General features: G+C 44.9%; 1 protein-coding gene across 11 annotated transcripts in view; it reads left to right on the top strand.

Annotated features, from left to right (window-relative positions):
* LOC129823982 (disco-interacting protein 2 homolog C-like) overlaps positions 1 to 23,993 on the top strand; it is a 279,556-nt gene that overhangs the window by 217,904 nt on the left and 37,659 nt on the right. For all 11 annotated transcript variants that reach the window (XM_055883182.1, XM_055883186.1, XM_055883183.1 and 8 more), the window contains 9 exons: positions 9,032 to 9,134; positions 10,213 to 10,277; positions 10,745 to 10,838; positions 11,138 to 11,257; positions 15,541 to 15,655; positions 18,518 to 18,657; positions 21,586 to 21,722; positions 22,086 to 22,294; positions 23,280 to 23,394. In XM_055883182.1, the coding sequence (XP_055739157.1) occupies positions 9,032 to 9,134; positions 10,213 to 10,277; positions 10,745 to 10,838; positions 11,138 to 11,257; positions 15,541 to 15,655; positions 18,518 to 18,657; positions 21,586 to 21,722; positions 22,086 to 22,294; positions 23,280 to 23,394 (1,098 nt within the window). The remainder of the gene's footprint in view (positions 1 to 9,031; positions 9,135 to 10,212; positions 10,278 to 10,744; positions 10,839 to 11,137; positions 11,258 to 15,540; positions 15,656 to 18,517; positions 18,658 to 21,585; positions 21,723 to 22,085; positions 22,295 to 23,279; positions 23,395 to 23,993) is intronic.

The following is a 23,993-nucleotide window of genomic DNA, read 5'->3' on the forward strand; positions in this document are numbered from 1 at the left end:
ACGTCACCACAGTACCTAACCACCTCCTAGGCTTCCTCCAAACGACCCCCCTCCACATTAACCCCATTGCATGAAGGGGCAGTTCCGGACTAAGGGGCAGCTCCGGACTAAGGGGCAGTACCAGGGTAAGGGGCAGTACCAGGGTCAGGGGCAGTACCAGGGTCAGGGGCAGTACCAGGGTCAGGGGCAGCACCAGGGTAAGGGGCAGCACCAGGGTAAGGGGCAGCACCAGGATAAGGGGCAGCTCCGGACTGAGGAATGGCAGCTCCGGACTGAGGAATGGCAGCTCCGGACTGAGGAATGGCAGCTCCGGACTGAGGGACTGCAGCTCCGGACTGAGGGACTGCAGCTCCGGACTGAGGGACTGCAGCTCCGGACTGAGGGACGGCCCATGGCTGGCTGACAGATCTGGCTGCTCATGGCTGGCTAACGGATCTGGCTGCTCATGGCTGGCTGACGGATCTGGCTGCTCATGGCTGGCTGACGGATCTGGCTGCTCATGGCTGGCTGACGGATCTGGCTGCTCATGGCTGGCTGACGGATCTGGCTGCTCATGGCTGGCTGACGGATCTGGCTGCTCATGGCTGGCTGACGGATCTGGCTGCTCATGGCTGGCTGACGGATCTGGCTGCTCATGGCTGGCTGACGGATCTGGCTGCTCATGGCTGGCTGACGGATCTGGCTGCTCATGGCTGGCTGACGGATCTGGCTGCTCATGGCTGGCTGACGGATCTGGCTGCTCATGGCTAGCTTACGGATCTGGCTGCTCATGGCTGGCTGACTGATCTGGCTGCTCATGGCTGGCTGACTGATCTGGCTGCTCCTGTCTGGTTGGCGGCTCTGGCAGATCCTGTCTGGTTGGCGGCTCTGGCAGATCCTGTCTGGTTGGCGGCTCTGGCAGATCCTGTCTGACGGACGGCTCTAGCGGCTCCTGTCTGGCTGGCGGCTCTAGCGGCTCCTGTCTGGCTGGCGGCTCAGTGGGCTCATGGCAGACGGGCGGCTTTGCAGGCTCATGGCAGACGGGCGGCTTTGCAGGCTCATTGCAGACGGATGGCTCAGATGGCGCTGGGGAGACGGATGGCTCAGATGGCGCTGGGGAGACGGATGGCTCAGATGGCGCTGGGGAGACGGATGGCTCAGATGGCGCTGGGGAGACGGGCAGTTCAGTCATCGCTGTGCAGACGGCAGACTCCTGCCGGCTGAGGCGCACTGTAGGCCTGGTGCGTGGTGCCGGGACTGGTGGCACCGGGCTGGGGACACGCATCTCAGGGCTAGTGCGAGGAGCAGCAACAGGACGCACAGGACTCTGGGGACACACAGGAGGCTTGGTGCGTGGTTTAGACACTGGTGGTAAAGGGCTGGAGACACGCACCATATAGCTAGTGCGTGGAGGAGGCACTGGTGGTACTGGGTTGGGGCGGGGAGGTGGCGCCGGAAATACCGGACCGTGCAGGCGTACTGGCTCCCTTGAACGCCGAGCCTGCCCAACCTTACCTGGTTGTATGCTCCCCGTCGCCTGACCAGTGCGGGGAGGTGGAATAACCCGCACCGGCCTATGTAGGCGAACCGGGGACACCATGCGCAAGGCTGGTGCCATGTACGCCGGCCCGAGGAGACGCACTGGTGACCAGATGCGTTGGGCCGGCTTCATGACATACGGCTCAACGCTCAGTCTAGCCCGGCCGATACGTGGAGCTGAAATGTACCGAACCGGGCTATGCACGTGTACAGGAGACACCGTGCGCTCTACTGCGTAACACGGTGTCTGCCCGTACTCTCGCTCTCCACGGTAAGTACAGGGAGTAGGCGCAGGTTTCCTACCTGACTTCGCCACACTCCCTTTAAGGCCCCCCCCAAGAAATTTTTGGGTTGTACTCACGGGTTTCCAGCCTTGTCTCAGTGCTGCCTCCTCATATCGCCTCCTCTCGGCTTTAGCTGCCTCCAGCTCTTCACGAGGAAGGCGATATTCTCCCGGTTGAGCCCACGGCCCCTTACCATCCAGTATCTCCTCCCATGTCCATGAATCCTGTGTAGGTAGGTCCTGTTGCCGCTTTCCATGCCGCTTGGTCCTATAATGGTGAGAAATTCTGTCACGATCGTGTGGCGGATTGATGGACCAAAACGCAGCTTTTGGAAAGTAAGCCATCTTCTTTTATTTTTTTAAAGATGACGAAAAAATAAACACGACACGAAACACTTTAACAAAACGAACAAAAACAACAAACGACCGTGAAGCTAAATAACGTTGTCCACTTACACACACAGGCTACAAACGTTCTGACATAGACAATTACTCACAACCAATGAGAGCCTATGGCTACCCTAAATAAGGCTCCCAATCAGAGACAACCGAAATCAGCTGTCTCTAATTGGGAACTCATTCAGGTAACCATAGACTCTCCTAGATAACTAAACATACATAGACAACACTAGACACATGTACTCCACACAAACCCATATACTATACCCAACAACCCCTTTACCATAAAAACACCCAAAACCAACAAAACACAAACATTCCCCATGTCACACCCTGACCTAACTAAAATAATAAAGAAAACAAAGAATACTAAGGCCAGGGCGTGACAAGTGCACTATAAACGTAATAGGGTGCCATTTAGCAAGAAGCCCGAGACCAGTCAATCCAGTCAGATAATGTGATTTTGTCTTCATTTACTTTGGCTCTTTTTATGCAGCCAGGCGGTAATTAAACCAGAGGCGTAGATATTCTATGTTGATTGTGAAGTGAGTGAAAACATCAGAATTAAATAGAGAGAAGAAGATGATGGAACATCATTAGAGCAGAAAACCAGGATTGTCTGCATCCAAAATGGCACCTTATTCCCTATACCATTGGGGACGCGGCACTGAGCCAGACCCTGAGCTCATCTGTGTGAATTATTTGTTTATAGTTATATCGCTCAATTTTGTTTTGTCTAAATCCAAGTGAGTTGCAAGTTTGAAAGTGGATTGTACATGGCATGTGTGACCTTCTTAATCCTAATCGGTGTAATATGAGGAAAACTTTCCAATCCCTACCGGAGGTTGTATGGATTCCATTAGTAAATCAACCACCATCACCTACTCCCCTGCGTTTCTGCTCTCTTTCTGAGATAAAACTCACTTTCTCCAAAACAGCATTGCATTGCCTGATGGTTGTTCTACAAAGTCAAAAAGGGAAACCAAGCAAAGGTGAGGCTCAAGAGGTGGTGTTAGGAACAGACTACGGAGGCGGGGAAGCTGTCACCCGCTCCCGGTGACCACCCTGTCAGATATGCGGTCACTAAATAATAACCTGGATGAGTTAGCGGCAAGGGCTAAATTTGAAGGGGACTTTAGGAGAAGTAATTGAATCTGCTTTACAGAAACGTGGCTCAAGGAGGACAATATTGATGTGAACATTGATGGATACACTGTCATTAGAGCAGATGGAGACAAAACAACGTCACATAAATTAATAGGCGGGGGGCTATGTATCTTTGTAGATAATACTTGGGCCACGCAGTGTAATGTGATTGAACAAGTGTGCACCAGAGACACATTCTTGTTGTATCATTCAGGCCATTCTATCGTCCACGCGAGTTTGGACAGATTACCATTACTCTGGTCTATGTGCCTGGACCTAACAATAAGGAAGCTGCTGACAGGATTACAGACTGTTTCAATGCTGCTCTTTTACGATCAGCTGACCAGACAGTAGTTGTGCTTGGGGATTTTAATATGCTCTCCCTTTCTGGGCACCTCCCCACTCTGCAACAGTACAGTATGTCACCTGTCTAACTCGCTCAACTCACATCCTGGACCAGTGTTATGGCAACATAGAGGACGCATACAAGGCAGTGTGCGGAGCACCCATCAGGAAATCCGACCATAACGAGATACAGTCAGCAGGTGAAATTTGAATAACCTGTAGAGAAATCCATTCAGGTGTGAACAGAGGAGAGTAGGGAGGAGCTCAAGGATTGCTTTAACATCACACTGTGGGGTGTTCTTTGACTCGTGCAGGGATCCCCACGAGATGACTGACAGCATCACATCATACATCCAGTTCTGTGAGGATACTGTCATTAACATTAAAACTTTCTGAGTATTTCCCAAAAACAAGCCCTGGGTAGCTAAGGACTTGAAAATGTGCATCAATGAAAGGAATTTTGCTTTCCTGAAAGGAGATACTGATGCTGTAACGGGGAAAGAAACTGAATTCAGGTAAAAAATGTGTAAAGCTAAAAAGGACTTCAAGGATGAAGTGGAGCAGAGGTTCTGTCCAGCCAATCCAAGACAAGCATGGGAAGGGCTTAATGCAATGGAAAGGAAAAGAGGGAACAATACAACTGCAGACTTTTCATCCTTAGTAAATGACCTTAACTGTTTCTATGAAAGATTTGCCACCGTGGATTTCAAAGATGAATGTAAACAAATATGTGAGAGCATCCCCAAATCCTCTCCTGTTCACATAACAAAGAGCGAGGTGGCCTCATGCTTGTCACATATTGAGCCACACAAAGCAACGGGCCCAGACGGTCTACAGGGCAAGGTACTGAAGGTCTGCGCCGACCAGCTCAAGGGAGTCTTCACATGACTGTTTCAACTCCTGCTGAGCACCTGCACAGTGCTAAACTCCTGCTGAGCACCTGCACAGTGCCAAACTCCTGCTGAGCACCTGCACAGTGCCAAACTCCTGCTGAGAACCTGCACAGTGCCAAACTCCTGCTGAGCACCTGCACAGTGCCAAACTCCTGCTGAGCACCTGCACAGTGCCAAACTCCTGCTGAGCACCTGCACAGTGCCAAACTCCTGCTGAGCACCTGCACAGTGCCAAACTCCTGCTGAGCACCTGCACAGTGCCAAACTCCTGCTGAGCACCTGCACAGTGCCAAACTCCTGCTGAGCATCTGCACAGTGCCAAACTCCTGCTGAGCACCTGCACAGTGCTAAACTCCTGCTGAGCACCTGCACAGTGCCAAACTCCTGAAGGTGTTGACCATTGTACCAGTCCCTAAGAAGTCAGGGGCCAAATCACCAAATTACTTTCGAACTGTGGCCCTCACGCCCCTTCTGGCCAAATGCATGGACAGGGTTGTTAGTAAGCACCTTACCCTGTAAGGTACCCTGACCTTGGTGAACATGGTGGCTAGTCACCTTCAACATGCTAAATCATATGCACACATTTAATTTATTGATTTTAGTTCAGCTTTGAAGACAATACAAATACACACACTGCTGAAACGACTACTGGACCTGAATGTTAACGGAGGCCTCGCAGGTTGGATCAAGGACTTTTTAACTGACCTCCCACAGAGGGTCCTCATGAATGGGGCCCTCTCTGATGAACTGACCCTGAACACACCCAGGGGTGTGTCCTTTTACCGTTGTTGTTCTCTATCTACACTAATGAGATGAAGATCCAAGGAAACAATGTGAGCCTTTTCAAGTACGCGGATGACATGGCTCTGGTAGGACTCTTTTTTTAAAGGTGCTACATCAGATGGGGACCGCTATTTTAAACAGACCAACAACCTTCAAGAATGGTGCCGGTCAAGTGGCCTCCACATCAATGTGGAATAAACAAAGGAGCTGATCATCAATGGCAACAACTTGCCAGTGTCCCAACCACTCTCTCTGAATGACCAACCAGTGGAGGTGGTTGAGTGTTTCAAATACCTAAGGACACAAATTGATTGAACAAGCTGAGTTTTACAGAGAGTGCATACTATTTTTATAGTATTGTAGGAAATTTAAGGAGTTTGGGGTCAGTCAGGATGTTCTGGAGGGGGTGTACAGCAGCTTGGTGGAGAGCATCCTCACGTTCAATATGATAGTCTGGTATGGTAATCTGAGTGTGAGGAGCAAAAGAAAACTGACCAGAATAGTAAACACAGCCAGCAAAGTAATTAGTTGACCACAGGCACATTTGAGCAGTCTGTTCCGCAAGGCAACCAAAAAGAAGACACTGGCTGTCATTGGTGACCCCTCACACCCTCTACACCCTCAGTTAAAGGGTCTTCCCTCTGGCCGGCGCTTCAGAATGCGCATGCTCAAGAAGAACATGTTCAAACATTCATTTGTTCCTTGTGCTGTTGGACTACTAAATGCAAAGTACATTTTGACAGCATATGTACTTATCTATCCAGTGCAGTTGGGACAGCGGTCAGTTGTGAGTGAATGTATCAATGTCCTCTGTTTTTAGTGTATGCAACATGACTGGTTTAAATGTGTATGATGTGAGAATGTATGTGTATGTGATCCTTTTAATGGAAGGTGATGCCAAAGAAAAATGTCTATCCTGGATGGACAATAAAGTGTCTTTCTACAGTATTATATAGTGCACTACATATGACCAAAGCCCTAGTCAAAAGTAGTGCACTTTATAGGGAATAGGTTGCCATTTGGGATGGGTCCATTGTTTGTCTAGACAGAATCCAAAATTGCAGTAATGGGTATTGACCTTTTTGGTACTTTTGGCTTACTCAAGGTACTTTCCTACTCAGTCCCCACATTTGTCTAGTCCTCTCCTTAGTCAAATGGACATTTACAAGAAAAATGTTCAGCAATGGCTTACAAGAAATTTCCTCGTCAATTCTACAAAGGAAAATGTCTCCAGAAATATTTTGTTCTGGACTTAATCTTTTAGACATGGTTGTTTTCGTAGTCGTGCATCACTAGACATATGTAAGGCTGAGCAGATATCTGGATATGCTATTTAGCACTCTTCTCAATGTAATACTACTTCAGATAGTCTGTAAGATATAGAGCATGAAGGTCTGTTATAATGACTTAGCCTAATGACTGTCTAACTTTTAAAGAGCGACTGCCCCTAAAAAGCAACTTCTTGTTTTGAAAATCGCCTATGTGGCATTGATATGAGTCGTAAACATTTATTATCGTTCAAAAATTGACTACAAAGTGTAAATAGAATCATTTTGATCATAAAGTTAGTCTCGTCCAAAACTGAGATTTGCGAGATGATAGGGGGGAAAATGGTGTCACGGAATGAAGGGTAACACAACAGGTTTCTTGTGTTGGGTTTATTTTAATCCTGCCCACAGCTGGCAGCACCCAAGTAGTCATACATTCGTAGCGCAGCTGCACGTGACCCTATCGTAATGCCCATGGTAAAATTGATTTGACATATGATATCCCTATGGGGCTAGTTAGGGACCAATGCACAAGGGACAATACTTTAAAAGGTCAATAGCTAAAAATGTCAATGACTTAAAAACCTCAAACCAATTATAAATTGTAGAAATTCTTATACAAATATTGAAAGCATTTAATCAGACAACTAAAAGATGTGCAACATGAAAATATTGTCCCATTTACATTGTGTAATTTGATGGTCCCTAACTATCCCCAGAGATAGGCTATCCAAAGTCAAACTAACTTTGCCATGGTCGCACACCAGCCGACTGAAGCTAATTGCCTAAATAATTTGGCTAACTCTTCCCACCTGCGAACACACTCGAGACACCCACATCAAACCACACCTCGAAACCAACTCACGTTTTTATTCAGTCATGGCTGCTAGCATTTCTTAATGAACCAAGTCTAAAATGAGGCGAGATCAGGAAGTGCAGTCCACCTTAAATAATTTTGTTCCATCTCCCTGTCTCTTAGAGCAGATTAGAAAATCAATGGTATAATCCATCTAAATGTCGAGTGCTGTTCTCCCATTAGTTAGGTTGAGATAAAATATACTGTGAATATTGAAAGTTGCAACTATTCATTCCAGAGTGTCCCAAATGGTCCCCTATTTCCTATATAGCAGGGCTGTTCAATGTTGGTCCTGGAGGAACAAAACACTTCTGGTTTTCATCCTCAACTTCTAATCAGGGACTGATTCAATCAAGGGACACCAGGTGGGACACCAGGTGAGTGCAATTAACTACCAGGTAGAAACAAAAACCAGAAGTGTTTTGGCCCTCCAGGACCAGATTTGAACAGCCCTGCCTTTTACTGTAGTGTACTATGTAGGGAATAGGATGCATTTTGGGAGGTACCCTCAAACAGACAGATAGAATGCTCGCTCTCTGTCTCTATCAATTCAATTTCAATTAGATTTAAGGACTTTATTGGCATGGGAAACATGTTTACATTGCCAAAGCAAGTGAACTAGATAATAAACAAAAGTGAAATAAACAATAACTCACAAAAGTACACTCACAAAAGTTCTAAAAGAATAAAGACATTATAAATGTCATATTATGAGAATAATAACAGTGTTGTAATGATATGCAAATAGTTCAAGTACAGAAGGAAAAATAAATAAACAAATATGTTTCTCTCTCTCTGTGCTCAGTCAGGCAGTGGCTGATGCTGACAGGTGCTAGGAGAAGTAGCTAGGGTGAGAAATGGAACCAAGCCTGTGTCCCATACCAAGACACTGACTGCCTACGCCACTCTCTTGGACCTCTGTGTAGTCTTGACAGTGTTTATGTTGTGTGTTTCTAAGCTAGCCCTGTGGTCGTTCACCAGACTGACTGGAGGAGGCCTAGCCTAGACAGCACCATGGCTTTATTAGAGGGAAGACTGTCATTCCCGTCCTCAGATCTAGTACTGGGTGTGTCTATTAAGACTGGGATGTGTCTGGTCTGAGAGACAGGATGTTACTGCCTGATTGTTAAAGGCAGAATTTGAGTTTCACAACATGGCAGTAGCACTGCCCTACCCCAGGATGTGTGTAAAAAGTAGGCAGAACAACATCATCTGCTAAGAGGCATTATGGGTATTCTCAATAGTAGTGACTGATAATGAATCAGATATATAACAGTAGAGTGGCTTTATAAGCAGTGTTTGAAATGAGCCATGGTTTGTCTGTACTGTAATTAGCAGGTGGCGTCTAGCAACATGACCGTACAGTAGGTAGGGGAAATAATGGGCAATACATCATATGTGTAATGATGGTCTGTGTTGCTGCTTTGTGACTGTGATACACAGCACCCTAACGCCTGCTCTCTGTCTCTCTCTCTGTGTGTGTCTGTCACTCTCTCGCTCTGTCTCTCTCTCTCCTCACCTCTTCCCTGCTCACTTGCAGTATAAGACGTGTAAGGATGGCAGTGTGCTGGGAGTGACGGTGATGAGGATAGCTCTGCTGACTCACTGTCAGGCCCTCACCCAGTCCTGTGGATACACAGAAGGTGGGACTCTGCAGCCCTCTCCGATAAGACATTCTACAGAAGTCATAGCACTAACACTCTGCTATGGGAGACATAGAACATGCATTAGAGATACACTTTTTCATTACAATTGGATTCTCTCTCCATCTTTCACTTGTCTGGGTGTTGTGCTTCTCACAACAGTCATTGATCTAAACCCCATCTCTCACAGTAATGATCATGCATTGCGTACATAGAATCTAACATGTCATGTATCAGGGTTACTGTTTGATATGTCTATGTTGGATTAAACTCTGATGTGCTCTGTTATGTCTGTCTCGCTCTCTCTCTCTGTGTCTGTCTGTGTCTCTCTCTCTGTCTCTCTCTCTATCTCTGTGTCTCTCTCTGTGTCTCTGTTTCTGTGTGTGTCTCTCTCTCTCTCTCTCTCTCTCTCTCTCTCTCTCTCTCTCTCTCTCTCTCTCTCTCTCTCTGTGCCTCTCTCTCTGTGCCTCTCTCTATTTGCCTCTCTCTCTCTGTGCCTCTCTCTCTGTGCCTCTCTCTCTGTGCCCCTCTCTCTCTGTGCCCCTCTCTCTCTCTCTGTGCCCCTCTCTCTCTCTCTGTGCCCCTCTCTCTCTCTCTCTGTGCCCCTCTCTCTCTCTGTGCCCCTCTCTCTCTCTGTGCCCCTCTCTCTCTCTCTGTGCCCCTCTCTCTCTCTCTCTCTCTCTCTCTGTGCCTCTCTCTCTCTGTGCCTCTCTCTCTCTGTGCCTCTCTCTCTCTCTGTGCCTCTCTCTCTCTGTGCCTCTCTCTCTCTGTGCCTCTCTCTCTCTCTGTGCCTCTCTCTCTCTGTGCCTCTTTCTCTCTGTGCCTCTCTCTCTGTGCCTCTCTCTCTCTGTGCCTCTCTCTCTCTGTGCCTCTCTCTCTCTCTGTGCCTCTCTCTCTCTGTGCCTCTCTCTATGTGCCTCTCTCTCTATGTGCCTCTCTCTCTCTGTGCCTCTCTCTCTCTCTGTGCCTCTCTCTCTATGTGCCTCTCTCTCTCTGTGTCTCTCTCTCTCTGTGCCTCTCTCTGTGCCTCTCTCTCTCTCTGTGCCTCTCTCTCTCTGTGCCTCTCTCTCCCCTGCAGCTGAGACCATAGTGAATGTATTAGACTTTAAGAAGGACGTGGGGCTGTGGCATGGTATTCTCACGGTGAGGACAGGGCTTAGAGGGCTCGTTAAAGATGATTATATTCTTACTATGTTTTCTTTGAGCACCATTTTGAAATGGGAATTATATTATCAGAGGGGATTTTTACCACTGTTTAAATGTGTTCTCCCAAATCCAATTCTAACGAACAGTGAATATATTCTAATGTGTAGCCACGGGGACTTTAGTCTCTGTTGTGTTAGAGCAATACAGTCTGCATCCCAAATGGCATCCTATTACCTATAGGGTGCACTACTTTTTACGAGGGCCCATAAGGCTCTGTACTATAAAGGTGAAAGGGTGCTGTTTGGGATGCATAGTGCATACACTAATTAATCAGTGTTTTAACCAATGAGATCTCATATCAGTTTTCCTAATTAGCCTAGAAAAATCCTGATAATTACCAGTCTTGATTGAGTCTTGACTTACATGTAATAACGGCTCTGATGAATGTGTCTCTCCTGTTGCAGAGTGTGATGAACATGATGCATGTTATCAGTATACCCTACTCACTGATGAAGGTCAACCCACTGTCCTGGATCCAGAAAGTGTGCCAATACAAAGGTCTGGATTCACCATCTCTCCATTCACTCAAGCTTCAGCTAATATACTGTAGATACATGTGTATTTGACAATTGATACTGTTTAATAATATTGCATTTTACTTGGTTGTAAGGATGGTTTCATGTACAGTTGAAAGTGTTACTTCACTGTTAGCATGTTGACCGATAACATTGGAGTAACATCAAAAGGGATATCTTCTGAATAATATTGAACTTGCATTTTGACCACACTGATTGACTTCTTTTTTTTCTTCATGTGGTCTGTCCTTAACCCTTCCCATGATGTGATCCATCCCACAGCAAAGGTGGCATGTGTGAAGTCCAGGGACATGCACTGGGCCTTGGTGGCCCACAAGGACCAGAGGGACATCAACCTGAGCTCACTACGCATGCTGGTGGTGGCCGATGGATCCAACCCCTGTAAGACCACACTACTTTATTCTCTGTCTCTCTCTGTCTTTCTCTCTCGCTCTGCATCTCTCTTGCTCTCTCTGTCTCTCTGTCTTTTTCTGTCTCTCTCTGCTTCTCTGTCTCTCTCTGTCTCTCTCTGCCTCTCTCTCTGTCTTTCTCTGTCTCGCTCTGCCTCGCTGTCTTTCTCTGCCTCTCTGTCTTTCTCTGCCTCTCTGTCTTTCTCTGTCTCGCTCTGTCTTTCTCTGTCTTTCTCTGTCTCGCTCTGTCTCTCTCTGTCTCGCTCTGTCTTTCTCTGTCTCGCTCTGTCTCGCTCTGTCTCGCTCTGTCTCTCTCTGTCTCGCTCTGTCTTTGTCTCGCTCTGCCTCTCTGTCTCTCTCTGTCTCGCTATGTCTCTCTCGGTCTCACTCTGTCTTTCTCTGTCTCTCTGTCTTTCTCTGCCTCTCTGTCTTTCTCTGTCTCACTCTGTCTCTCTGTCTCGCTCTGTCTTTCTCTGTCTCGCTCTGTCTTTCTCTGTCTCGCTCTGTCTCTCTCTGTCTCGCTCTGTCTTTCTCTGTCTCGCTCTGCCTCTCTGTCTTTCTCTGTCTTTCTCTGTCTCGCTCTGTCTTTCTCTGTCTCGCTCTGTCTTTCTCTGTCTCGCTCTGTCTTTCTCTGTCTCACTCTGTCTTTTTCTGTCTCGCTCTGTCTCGCTCTGTCTTTCTCTGCCTCGCTGTCTTTCTCTGCATCTCTGTCTTTCTCTGCCTCTCTGTCTTTCTCTGTCTTGCTCTGTCTTTCTCTGTCTCGCTCTGCCTCTCTCTGCCTCTCTCTGCCTCTCTGTCTCTCTCTGTCTCGCTCTGTCTCGCTCTTTCTCTCTCTGTCTCGCTCTGTCTTTCTCTGTCTCGCTCTGTCTTTCTCTGTCTCGCTCTGCCTCTCTGTCTTTCTCTGACTCGCTCTGCCTCTCTGTCTCGCTCTGTCTTTCTCTGCCTCTCTGTCTTTCTCTGCCTCTCTGTCTTTCTCTGTCTCTTTCTGTCTCTGTCTCGCTCTGTCTTTCTCTGTCTCGCTCTGTCTTTCTCTGTCTCGCTCTGTCTCTCTCTGTCTCGCTCTGTCTTTCTCTGTCTCGCTCTGCCTCTCTGTCTTTCTCTGTCTTGCTCTGTCTTTCTCTGTCTCGCTCTGTCTTTCTCTGTCTCACTCTGTCTTTTTCTGTCTCGCTCTGTCTCTCTCTGTCTCGCTCTGTCTTTCTCTGTCTCGCTCTGCATCTCTGTCTTTCTCTGACTCGCTCTGGCTCTCTGTCTCGCTCTGTCTTTCTCTGTCTCGCTCTGTCTTTCTCTGTCTCGCTCTGACCCTCTGTCTTTCTCTGCCTCTCTGTCTTTCTCTGCCTCTCTGTCTTCCTCTGTCTCGCTCTGTCTCGCTCTGTCTTTCTCTGTCTCACTCTGTCTCTCTGTCTCGCTCTGTCTTTCTCTGTCTCGCTCTGCCTCTCTGTCTTTCTCTGACTTGCTCTGCCTCTCTGTCTTTCTCTGCCTCTCTGTCTCGCTCTGTCTTTCTCTGTCTCGCTCTGTCTCGCTCTGTCTTTCTCTGTCTCACTCTGTCTCTCTGTCTCGCTCTGTCTTTCTCTGTCTCTCTCTGTCTCTCTGTCTTTCTCTGTCTCGCTCTGCCTCTCTGTCTTTCTCTGGCTCGCTCTGCCTTTCTCTGTCTCGCTCTGCCTCTCTCTCTCTCTCTGTCTCGCTCTGTCTCTCTGTCTCGCTCTGTCTCTCTCTGTCTCGCTCTCTCTCTCTGCCTCTCTGTCTCGCTCTGTCTCTCTGTCTCTCTCTGTCTCGCTCTCTCTCTCTCTCTCTGTCTCTCTCTCTCTCTCTAAAAATGAATTCTAGAAATATATCAGATGGGGTAAAATATTGTGTAGAACTATAGTACTGTAACTCTGTCCATGTTCATGATGCAGGTCTCATAGAATGTCCCTTTGTCACCTAGGCTAAGTAGTCTTATAACTCTAGTCTTGATTCCGACTACAGGGACTTGTAATGAAGTATAATGTAACCAATATATAATTGACCAAGCACCTGCCATGGAACCATTACAGTAATCTACCACTGGTGCTGTAAAAACTAACACTACGTACCACTGCTACATTTGTATAGCTTAAGATACAGTTGAAGTCGGAAGTTTACATACACTTAGGTTGGAGTCATTAAAACTCGTTTTTCAACCACTTCACCAATTTCTTGTTAACAAACTATAGTTTTGGCAAGTCGGTTAGGACATCTACTTTGTGCATGACACAAGTAATTTTTCAAAAAATTGTTTACAGACAGATTATTTCACTTATAATTCACTGTATCACTATTTCAATGGGTCAGACGTTTACATACACTAAGTTGACTGTGCCTATAATTTTCTGGAATTTTCCAAGCTGTTTATGTCATGGCTTTAGAAGCTTCTGATAGGCTAATTGACATAATTTGAGTCAATTGGAGGTGTACATGTGGATGTATTTCAATGCCTACCTTCTAACTCAGTGCATCTTTGCTTGACATCATGGGAAAATCAAAAGAAATCAGCTAAAATTGTAGACCTCCACAAGTCTGTTTCATCCTTGGGAGCAATTTCTAAACGCCTGAAGGTACCACGTTCATCTGTACAAGCAATAGTACGCAAGTATAAACACCATGGGACCACGCAGCCGTCATACCGCTTAGGAAGGAGACACGTTCTGTCTCCTAGAGATGAACGTACTTTGGTGCGAAAGTACAAATCAATCCCAGAACAACAGCAAAGGACCTTGTGAAGATGCTGGAGGAAACAGGTACAAACGTATCTATATCCACAGTAAAACGAGTCCTATATCGACATAACCTGAAAGGCCGCTCAGCAAGGAAGAAGCCACTGCTCCAGAACCGCCATTAAAAAAGGCAGACTACGGTTTGCAACTGCACATGGGGAAAAAGATCGTACTTTTTGGAGAAATGTCCTCTGGTCTGATGAAACAAAAGTAGAACTGTTTGGCCATAATGACCATTGTTACGTTTGGAGGAAAAAGGGGGAGTCTTGCAAGCCGAGGAACATCATCCCAACCGTGAAGCACGGGGGTGGCAGCATCATGTTGTGGGAGTGCTTTGCTGCAGGAGGGACTGGTGCACTTCACAAAATAGATGGCATCATGAGGATGGAAATGATGTGGATATATTAAAGCAACATCTCAAGACATCAGTCAGGAAGTTAAAGCTTGGTCGCAAATGGGTCTTCCAAATGGACAATGACCCCAAGCATACTTCCAAAGTTGTGGCAAAATGGCTTAAGGACAACAAAGTCAAGGTATTGGAATGGCCATCACAAAGCCCTGACCTCAATCCCATAGAAAATTTGTGGGCAGAACTGAAAAAGCATGTGCGAGCAAGGATCCTACAAACTTGACTCAGTTCCACCAGCTCTGTCTGGAGGAATGGGCCAAAATTTACCCAACTTATTGTGGGAAGCTTGTGGAAGGCTACCTGAAACGTTTGACCCAAGTTAAACAATTTAAAGGCAATGCTACCAAATACTAATTGAGTGTATGTAAACTTCTGACCCACTGGGAATGTGATGAAAGAAATAAAAGCTGAAATAAATCCTTATCTCTACAATTATTCTGACATTTCACATTCTTAAAATAAAGTGGTGACTGACCTAAAACAGGTAATTTTACTGGGATTAAATGTCAGGAATTGTGAAAAACTGAGTTTAAATGTATTTGGCTAAGGTGTGTGTAAACTTCCGACTTCAACTGTAGCTATGGGAGGGTAAGGGTTGAGTAATGCTGTTCTTTGCCAGCCTTATAAATGTGAATCTAAAGAATATAATTGAAAGGAACAAATGGGTTAGAATGGTGTAGAGGCAGTGAGATCTGGTAACGGAAGGCAGTGAAATCCGATAACGTCATTTGATAATGAACAGTATGTGTGCTCAGCATCTGAGCTCAGCCTGACAGGGTTCTGGTGGCGCTGACAAGCAGTGCAAGCATGGAGCAAATCAACTGTGCTACAGCAATTAACCTGCAATTAACCTGCTGCAACAGTTGTCCATATAATCAAACAATGCTGACATGTTAGATTGGTATAATGGAGTTTTCCTCCTCTCGCACAGGAGCTAAATCTATTGCTTCCAACCCACTGGAAAACCGCACAACTTAAATTTGAATGAGCTAGTCTGTCAATAAGTCAGTCTGTAGTGTCAGGATTAGGGTATCTGTTTGTTCTTCAACATTGACTCTTAACTTATCTTTCTCTGTCTTCTCTCTCTCATCCCCCTCTCTCTTTGTCTCTCCCCTCTCTCTTCCTCTCTCTCAGGGTCCATCTCGTCGTGTGATGCTTTCCTCAATGTCTTCCAGAGTAAGGGGCTGAAGCCGGAGGTGATCTGTCCCTGTGCCAGCTCTCCAGAGGCCCTCACTGTAGCCATCAGGAGGTACACACACACACACACACTCTCGTTGGTATTAACTTATATGCTCTTAAAACAAAAACTCTTACGTTTGCTGTCCTGTGGTATTTCAAGGTCAGTGTTTTTTCTTCCATCTGTTACATAGTGTAGCTCAACTTCAAATAGCCACTGCTTACACAAACGAGGGCAAGTGTAATTAACTTTTTCCTGTAATTTGAGATTTCACTCCCTGCTTTTGATTATGACACTGTAAAATGTTCACTGTGTGCGCCACATGCATCTTGCCATTACGGGTACTGTGGCAATTACATTATTTTATTTCCAGCAAACACAGTTTCAAACTCACACATCTAATAAACGTCATGCCAATAAAACATATGGCAGTTTCTCTTCTGTTGCCCAGACACACATACAGAAGTACATGCACGAACACACATACAGAAGTACATGCACGAACACACATACAGAAGTACATGCACGAACACACATACAGAAGTACATGCACGAACACACATACAGAAGTACATGCGTGAACACACATACAGAAGTACATGCGTGAACACACATACAGAAGTACATGCACGAACACACATACAGAAGTACATGCACGAACACACATGCACGAACACACATACAGAAGTACATGCACGAACACACATGCACGAACACACATGCGCGGACACACGCGCGGACACACACGCGCGGACCCACACGCGCGGACACACACGCGCGGACACACACGCAGTAACTCTAATGAAAGCACCCCCATTGTGGCGTTGTCCTGTTTTTTTTGATGACCCTCCGTTGTCCCATGGGCATTGAGCTCCGGGAACAGCCACAGCTCTAGCCCTCTAATTGGCTGTTGTTTGAATGGGATGAAGGTTTTGATTGGTGGATGTGTATTTTTGGACTTGGTGATAGTGACACTACACTGTGGCTGACCCTGGTTCTGAACCCAAGCTCTCTGTGTATATTGACCTTCTAGATGAATCACTTTTTGACCACACCCCTTTTCTGACCACTTCTACCATGGGCAAACATGTATGGAAGGTTTTGTTGAAATAAAAAGAGTGCGGTCAAAAAGTGAATGAATTCATATGGAACGACCCTATAGGTATGTACTGAATTCATATAGAACGACCATATAGGTATCTACTGAATTCATATAGAACGACCCTATAGGTATCTACTGAATTCATATAGAACGACCCTATAGGTATCTACTGAATTTATATAGAACGACCATATAGGTATCTACTGAATTCATATAGAACGACCATGTAGGTATGTACTGAATTCATATAGAACGACCATATAGGTATCTACTGAATTTATATAGAACGACCATGTAGGTATCTACTGAATTCATATAGAACGACCCTATAGGTATCTACTGAATTCATATAGAACGACCCTATAGGTATCTACTGAATTCATATAGAACGACCCTATAGGTATCTACTGAATTCATATAGAACGACCATATAGGTATCTACTGAATTCATATAGAATGACCATATATGTATCTACTGAATTCATATAGAACGAACATGTAGGTATGTACTGAATTCATATAGAACGACCATGTAGGTATGTACTGCATTCATATAGAATGACCATATAGGTATCTACTGAATTCATATAGAATGACCATATAGGTATGTACTGAATTCATATAGAACGAACTTGTAGGTATGTACTGCATTCATATAGAACGACCATATAGGTATGTATTGCATTCATATAGAACGACCATGTAGGTATGTACTAAATTCATATAGAACGACCATATATGTATGTACTGCATTCATATAGAACGACCATGTAGGTATGTACTAAATTCATATAGAATGACCATGTAGGTATGTACTGCATTCATATAGAACGACCATATATGTATGTACTGCATTCATATAGAACGACCATGTAGGTATGTACTAAATTCATATAGAACGACCATATATGTATGTACTGCATTCATATAGAACGACCATGTAGGTATGTACTAAATTCATATAGAATGACCATGTAGGTATGTACTGCATTCATATAGAACAACCATATAGGTATGTACTGCATTCATATAGAACGACCATGTAGGTATGTACTAAATTCATATAGAACGACCATGTAGGTATGTACTGCATTCATATAGAACAACCATGTTGGTATGTACTGCATTCATATAGAACGACCATATAGGTATGTACTAAATTCATATAGAACGACCATGTAGGTATGTACTGCATTCATATAGAACGACCATGTAGGTATGTACTGCATTCATATAGAACGACCATGTAGGTATCTACTGAATTCATATAGAACGACCATATAGGTATGTACTGAATTCATATAGAACGACCATGTATGTATGTACTGCATTCAAATAGAACGACCATATAGGTATGTACTGAATTCATATAGAACGACCATGTAGGTATGTACTGCATTCATATAGAACAACCATGTAGGTATCTACTGCATTCATATAGAACGACCATATAGGTATCTACTGCATTCATATAGAACGACCATGTAGGTATCTACTAAATTCATATAGAACGACCATGTAGGTATGTACTGCATTCATATAGAACGACCATGTAGGTATCTACTAAATTCATATAGAACGACCATGTAGGTTTGTACTGCATTCATATAGAACGACCATGTAGGTATGTACTGCATTCATATAGAACGACCATGTAGGTATGTACTGCATTCATATAGAACGACCATATAGGTATGTACTAAATTCATATAGAACGACCATATAGGTATCTACTGAATGCGTATGTCTACCAGGGTCAATGAGATATGCAGAAGACACATTTCTGTTGCTCATTAAGTAAATGGACAATAAAGTAATCATCTTCTTAATAGGCCGACAGACGACAGTAACCAGCCCCCGGGGAGAGGAGTACTGTCCATGCAGGGTCTGAGTCACGGGGTCATCAGGGTGGACTCTGAGGAGAAGCTGTCTGTTCTCACCCTGCAGGACGTGGGCACCGCCATGCCAGGAGGTAAGCAAGGGTAGAAATGCCAAGGTTTCCAGAAATCCTGGTTGGTAGATTCCCAGCATCAGATGGGAATAGGAAGGAAATCCGGTAACCTGCAACATGTATTTCTGGAAAACCTGGGAATTTCTGGAAAGTTACTAGAGATTATGCAACCGTATAACAAACACAGCTTAATGTCTGCCTTATGCCCCTAACACAGCTTAATGTCTGCCTTATGCCCCTAACACAGCTTAATGTCTGCCTTATGCCCCTAACACAGCTTAATGTCTGCCTTATTCCCCTAACACAGCTTAATGTCTGCCTTATGCCCCTAACACAGCTTAATGTCTGCCTTATGCCCCTAACACAGCTTAATGTCTGCCTTATGCCCCTAACACAGCTTTATGTCCGACTTATGCCCCTAACACAGCTTAATGTCTGCCTTATGCCCCTAACACAGCTTAATGTCTGCCTTATGCCCCTAACACAGTTTAATGTCTGTTTTATGCCACTAACACAGCTTTATGTCTGCCTTATTGTAACGGTCGTTCTCCTCCTCGTCTGAGGAGGAGCAAGGATCGGACCAATATGCAGCGAGGTATGACGACATAATGATTTATTTGAAGAAAGACGAACACGAAGCACACTTGATAAATGACAAAACAACAAACCGACGTTAACAGACCTGAACTTGAGAACATATAACAATGAACACACGAACAGGAAAGAACGAACTAAACGAAACAGTACCGTGTGGTGCAACAAACACAGACACAGCAACAATCACCCACAAACAAACAGTGTGAACAGCCTACCTTAATATGGTTCTCAATCAGAGGAAACGTAAAACACCTGCCCCTGATTGAGAACCATATCAGGCTAATTGAAAAGAACCCAACATAGAAACACATAACATAGAATGCCCACCCAGCTCACGTCCTGACCATACTAAACAAAGACAAAATAAAGGAAAATAAGGTCAGGAACGTGACACTTATGCCCCTAACACAGCTTCATGTCCGACTTATGCCCCTAACACAGCTTTATGTCCGACTTATGCCCCTAACACAGCTTTATGTCCGCCTTATGCCCCTAACACAGCTTTATGTCTGATTTATGCCCCTAACACAGCTTTATGTCTGATTTATGCCCCTAACACAGCTTTATGTCTGATTTATGCCCCTAACACAGATTTATGTCTGACTTTTGCCCCTAACAAGGATAGAAAGCATTATAACAAACAACAGAATGTGCGTAGATGCTTTGAATTTACCAGACACCAACACACACAATAACTTGATGTATGCCTGATTCAGCCAAAAATGACTCCTTTGATATCCACATTTTGTTATACAGCAGAAGTTATTATTTATTCCGATAATGAGTTTCCATTTCCATTTAATGGAATCTTGTTTTCCATTCAAAAATCCTGGCATTACACACAGAAGCCTCATAAGTGACCGGCAAGACCACGTATAAAGTAAATATATTGACCCATACAAAGTAAAAGTATAATAAAGCTTAATCTGAGCTTTCCACAGCGAAGAGCAGCCTACTTTTCTAGGAGTGTTTTTATTGTGATCTGACTTAGTGGGAGGGTTGGATACAAAGGGGGACTCCCAAATTGCCCCCTATTCCCTACATAGTGCACTACTTTTGACCAGAGCACTTTGGGCTCTACGGTTGAAGTCGGAAGTTTACTTACACCTTAGCCAAATACATTTAAACTCAGTTTAAATTGCCTGTTTTAGGTCAGTTAGGATCACCACTTTATTTTAAGAATGTGAAATGTCAGAGTAATAGTAGAGAGAAGGATTTATTTCAGCTTTTATTTCTTTCATCACATTTCCAGTGGGTCAGAAGTTTACATGCACTCAATTAGTGTTTATGAGCATTGCCTTTAAATTGTTTAACGTGGGTCAAACGTTTCGGGTAGCCTTCCACAAGCTCCCACAATAATTTGGGTGAATTTTGGCCCATTCCTCTTGACAGAGCTGGTATAACTGAATCAAGTTTGTAGGATCCTTGCTCGCACACGCTTTTTCAGTTCTGCCCACAAACTTTCTATGGGATTGAGGTCAGGGCTTTGTGATGGCCACTCCAATACCTTGACTTTGTTGTCCTTAAGCCATTTTGCCACAACTTTGGAAGTATTGTCAGAAATTGTCAGTAAACAATTGTTGGAAAAATGACTTGTGTCATGCACAAAGTAAATGTCCTAACAGACTTGCCAAAACTATAGTTTGTTAACAAGAAATGTGTGGAGTGGCTGAAAAACGAGTTTTAATGGCTCCAACCTAAGTGTATGTAAACTTCCGACTTCAACTGTGTATAAGGAAATAGGGTGTGTCGTGGTTTCTAGAGACCAGAGGGTCACATCTTCCCCTGCATGTGGTGCCCAGATGAGTGTCTGACTGCTCTAATAGTAGTCTATATAGGACCTCTACACCCACACAGAGACCCTGCAGCCATGACCCAGGGGCCCAGGCCCTCCCTACCACCTCCCTAACCCTGTCTTAACCTGTCTCCTACCAGCGACAGATAAGGGGGAACGTAACCACTTCACCTACCGTCTGTTAAGGGCTTCCTGGAAGTGTGTTGATGTGGTCATGAAGCACCCAACACCTTTCTACTGTCCTCTCCACCTCTGAACACACCAGGCTTGCGTCACAAATGCCACCCTATTCCTATATAGGGCACTATAAGGCTCTGGTCAAAAGTAGTGCACTTAATCAGGAAAGGGTGCCATTTTGGACGCACCCTCAGTTTCCTCAGCTATGTGCTGCAGAGTAATACAGTGACTATATAATGAAGTGCACTTGGCTTGATCAGGATCAGGGGAGGTAGCTGGTCCACTTCTCCAAACTCTCTTCTCTCTCTCTCTGCTATTTGCTAATAAACTGTTGGCCTCAATCTCTCCCCTCTTTTTTCCCTCTTTTGAATTTTTTGCAGCTCTCGTGTGCGTCGTGAAACCAGATGGGGTTCCGCAGTTATGCAAAACAGATGAGATCGGGGAGCTGTGTGTGTGTTCTGTCGCCACGGGGACGTCGTACTACGGTCTCTCAGGCATGACCAAGAACACCTTTGAGGTAAGGTATAACAGCATGGGGCTATGGGTTGAGCTACCCCTGGGTCCTGGCTAGGGACGAATGAAGCTCCTGGGGATTGACTCTAAAAACTGCTGTTGCTTCCGTAGTCTGAAAAACACATTCACAATTCCTCAAGTGCACTTTAATCCATTAGTGGAGAGAGACTCATTTAATGGAATTGCACCCTTATGTGATTTGTTAGTTCATTCATTCATTTGTTTTATTTAGCCATTGGGCTAATTTAACCATCACTTTATCCACCTGAATTTCAGGGATTGTGTGTGATGCTTGTGTGTGTATTGCAGGTTTTTATGAGTGTGATAAACGAATGTGTGTGTATGTGTGTGTGTCTGTGTACTCTAGGTGTTCCCCATGAACAGTGTTGGGGCTCCCATCAGTGAGTACCCCTTCACCAGGACAGGCTTACTGGGCTTTGTGGGTCCTGGGGGGCTGTGCTTCATCGCTGGCAAGATGGACGGCCTCATGGTGGTGGGGGGAAGGCGGCACAACGCTGATGACATCGTGGCTACAGCCCTGGCTGTGGAGCCCATGAAGTTTGTCTACAGGGGGAGGTGGGTTCTAATCCATTTGTTGTGTATATAGCGACAGGAGTTTTTCTGAACATGTGACCTAACCAGGTAAGCCTCTGGGCCTTAGATATAGGTTATAGAATAGACTCTGGGCCCTAGATATAGGTTATAGAATAGACTCTGGGCCCTAGATATAGGTTATAGAATAGACTCTGGGACCGAGATATAGGTTATAGAATAGACTCTGGGCCCTAGATATAGGTTATAGAATAGACTCTGGGACCTAGATATAGGTTATAGAATAGACTCTGGGCCCTAGACATAGGTTATAGAATAGACTCTGGGACCTAGATATAGGTTATAGAATAGACTCTGGGCCCTAGATATAGGTTATAGAATAGACTCTGGGACCTAGATATAGGTTATAGAATAGACTCTGGGACCTAGATATAGGTTATAGAATAGACTCTGGGCCCTAGATATAGGTTATAGAATAGACTCTGGGACCTAGATATAGGTTATAGAATAGACTCTGGGACCTAGATATAGGTTATAGAATAGACTCTGGGCCCTAGATATAGGTTATAGAATAGACTCTGGGACCTAGATATAGGTTATAGAATAGACTCTGGGACCTAGATATAGGTTATAGAATAGACTCTGGGACCTAGATATAGGTTATAGAATAGACTCTGGGCCCTAGATATAGGTTATAGAATAGACTCTGGGACCTAGATATAGGTTATAGAATAGACTCTGGGCCCTAGATATAGATTATATTTCTTGATCAAGTCAAATGGAGTGGTAAAACTCCTGACACTACTTAATGAATACAGTATGGTGATTGTAGCTGATTGACTGATGATGTGTGTCTCTGCTAATGCTGTGTTGGTAACAGTATTGGTCTGTTTCACTGTTTTTCTGTGCTCCAGGATAGCAGTGTTTTAACAGTGTTGGTCTCATAGAGATCATATAAGTCATTCTATATGTAATTATATGGTCGGTCTCCTGTCTCTCTGTGCTCCAGGATAGCAGTGTTCTCCATCACTGTGTTACATGATGAGAGGATTGTGGTGGTGGCAGAGCAGAGACCTGATTCTACAGAGGAGGACAGCTTTCAGTGGATGAGTAGAGTGTTGCAGGTATGCACACTCACACACACACACACACACACACACACACACTCACACACACACACACACACACCAGTAGACTGATTTAAAGCCCTGTACTGTAACCCAGCCCTCTATGTTCTTGTCCATTGCTAAAGAGACTGTGGTTCACTATTAAAGCTTTCTGCAGCTTTATAATTGCAGTAAAAACAAAGACATTTTCTCTCTCTCTTGATCCAGTTACACATGGCCTTGATGTCTGTACTTTCTTTACGACTTTTATGTAGCCAAATCTAATCACCTAGTTCCACTTAAGTCGGATATTCATTTATTCATGTATTGATGTCAATGGGAGACCAAGTGAGAATTTAACTTAAGTGGCAGTTAGGATTTGCCCATTAGCCGTACTTTGAATGTCTCAAACACTAACAATCACTGTTCCTCCACATACAGGCGATATATGGTATGTCTTTACTGCTGTAGGTCTATCTGATTGTGTCACAAATGGCACACTATTCCCTATATAATGCACTCCTTTTGACCAGAGGCCTATGGGGCACACATCACCCTAAATCCCAGACCACACAGGAAGATGTCCATCAACATTTGTGTGACAGTGTCAATTCAGA

Source organism: Salvelinus fontinalis, chromosome 26, assembly GCF_029448725.1.
Source record: "Salvelinus fontinalis isolate EN_2023a chromosome 26, ASM2944872v1, whole genome shotgun sequence".
NCBI classification, from domain to species: domain Eukaryota; kingdom Metazoa; phylum Chordata; class Actinopteri; order Salmoniformes; family Salmonidae; genus Salvelinus; species Salvelinus fontinalis.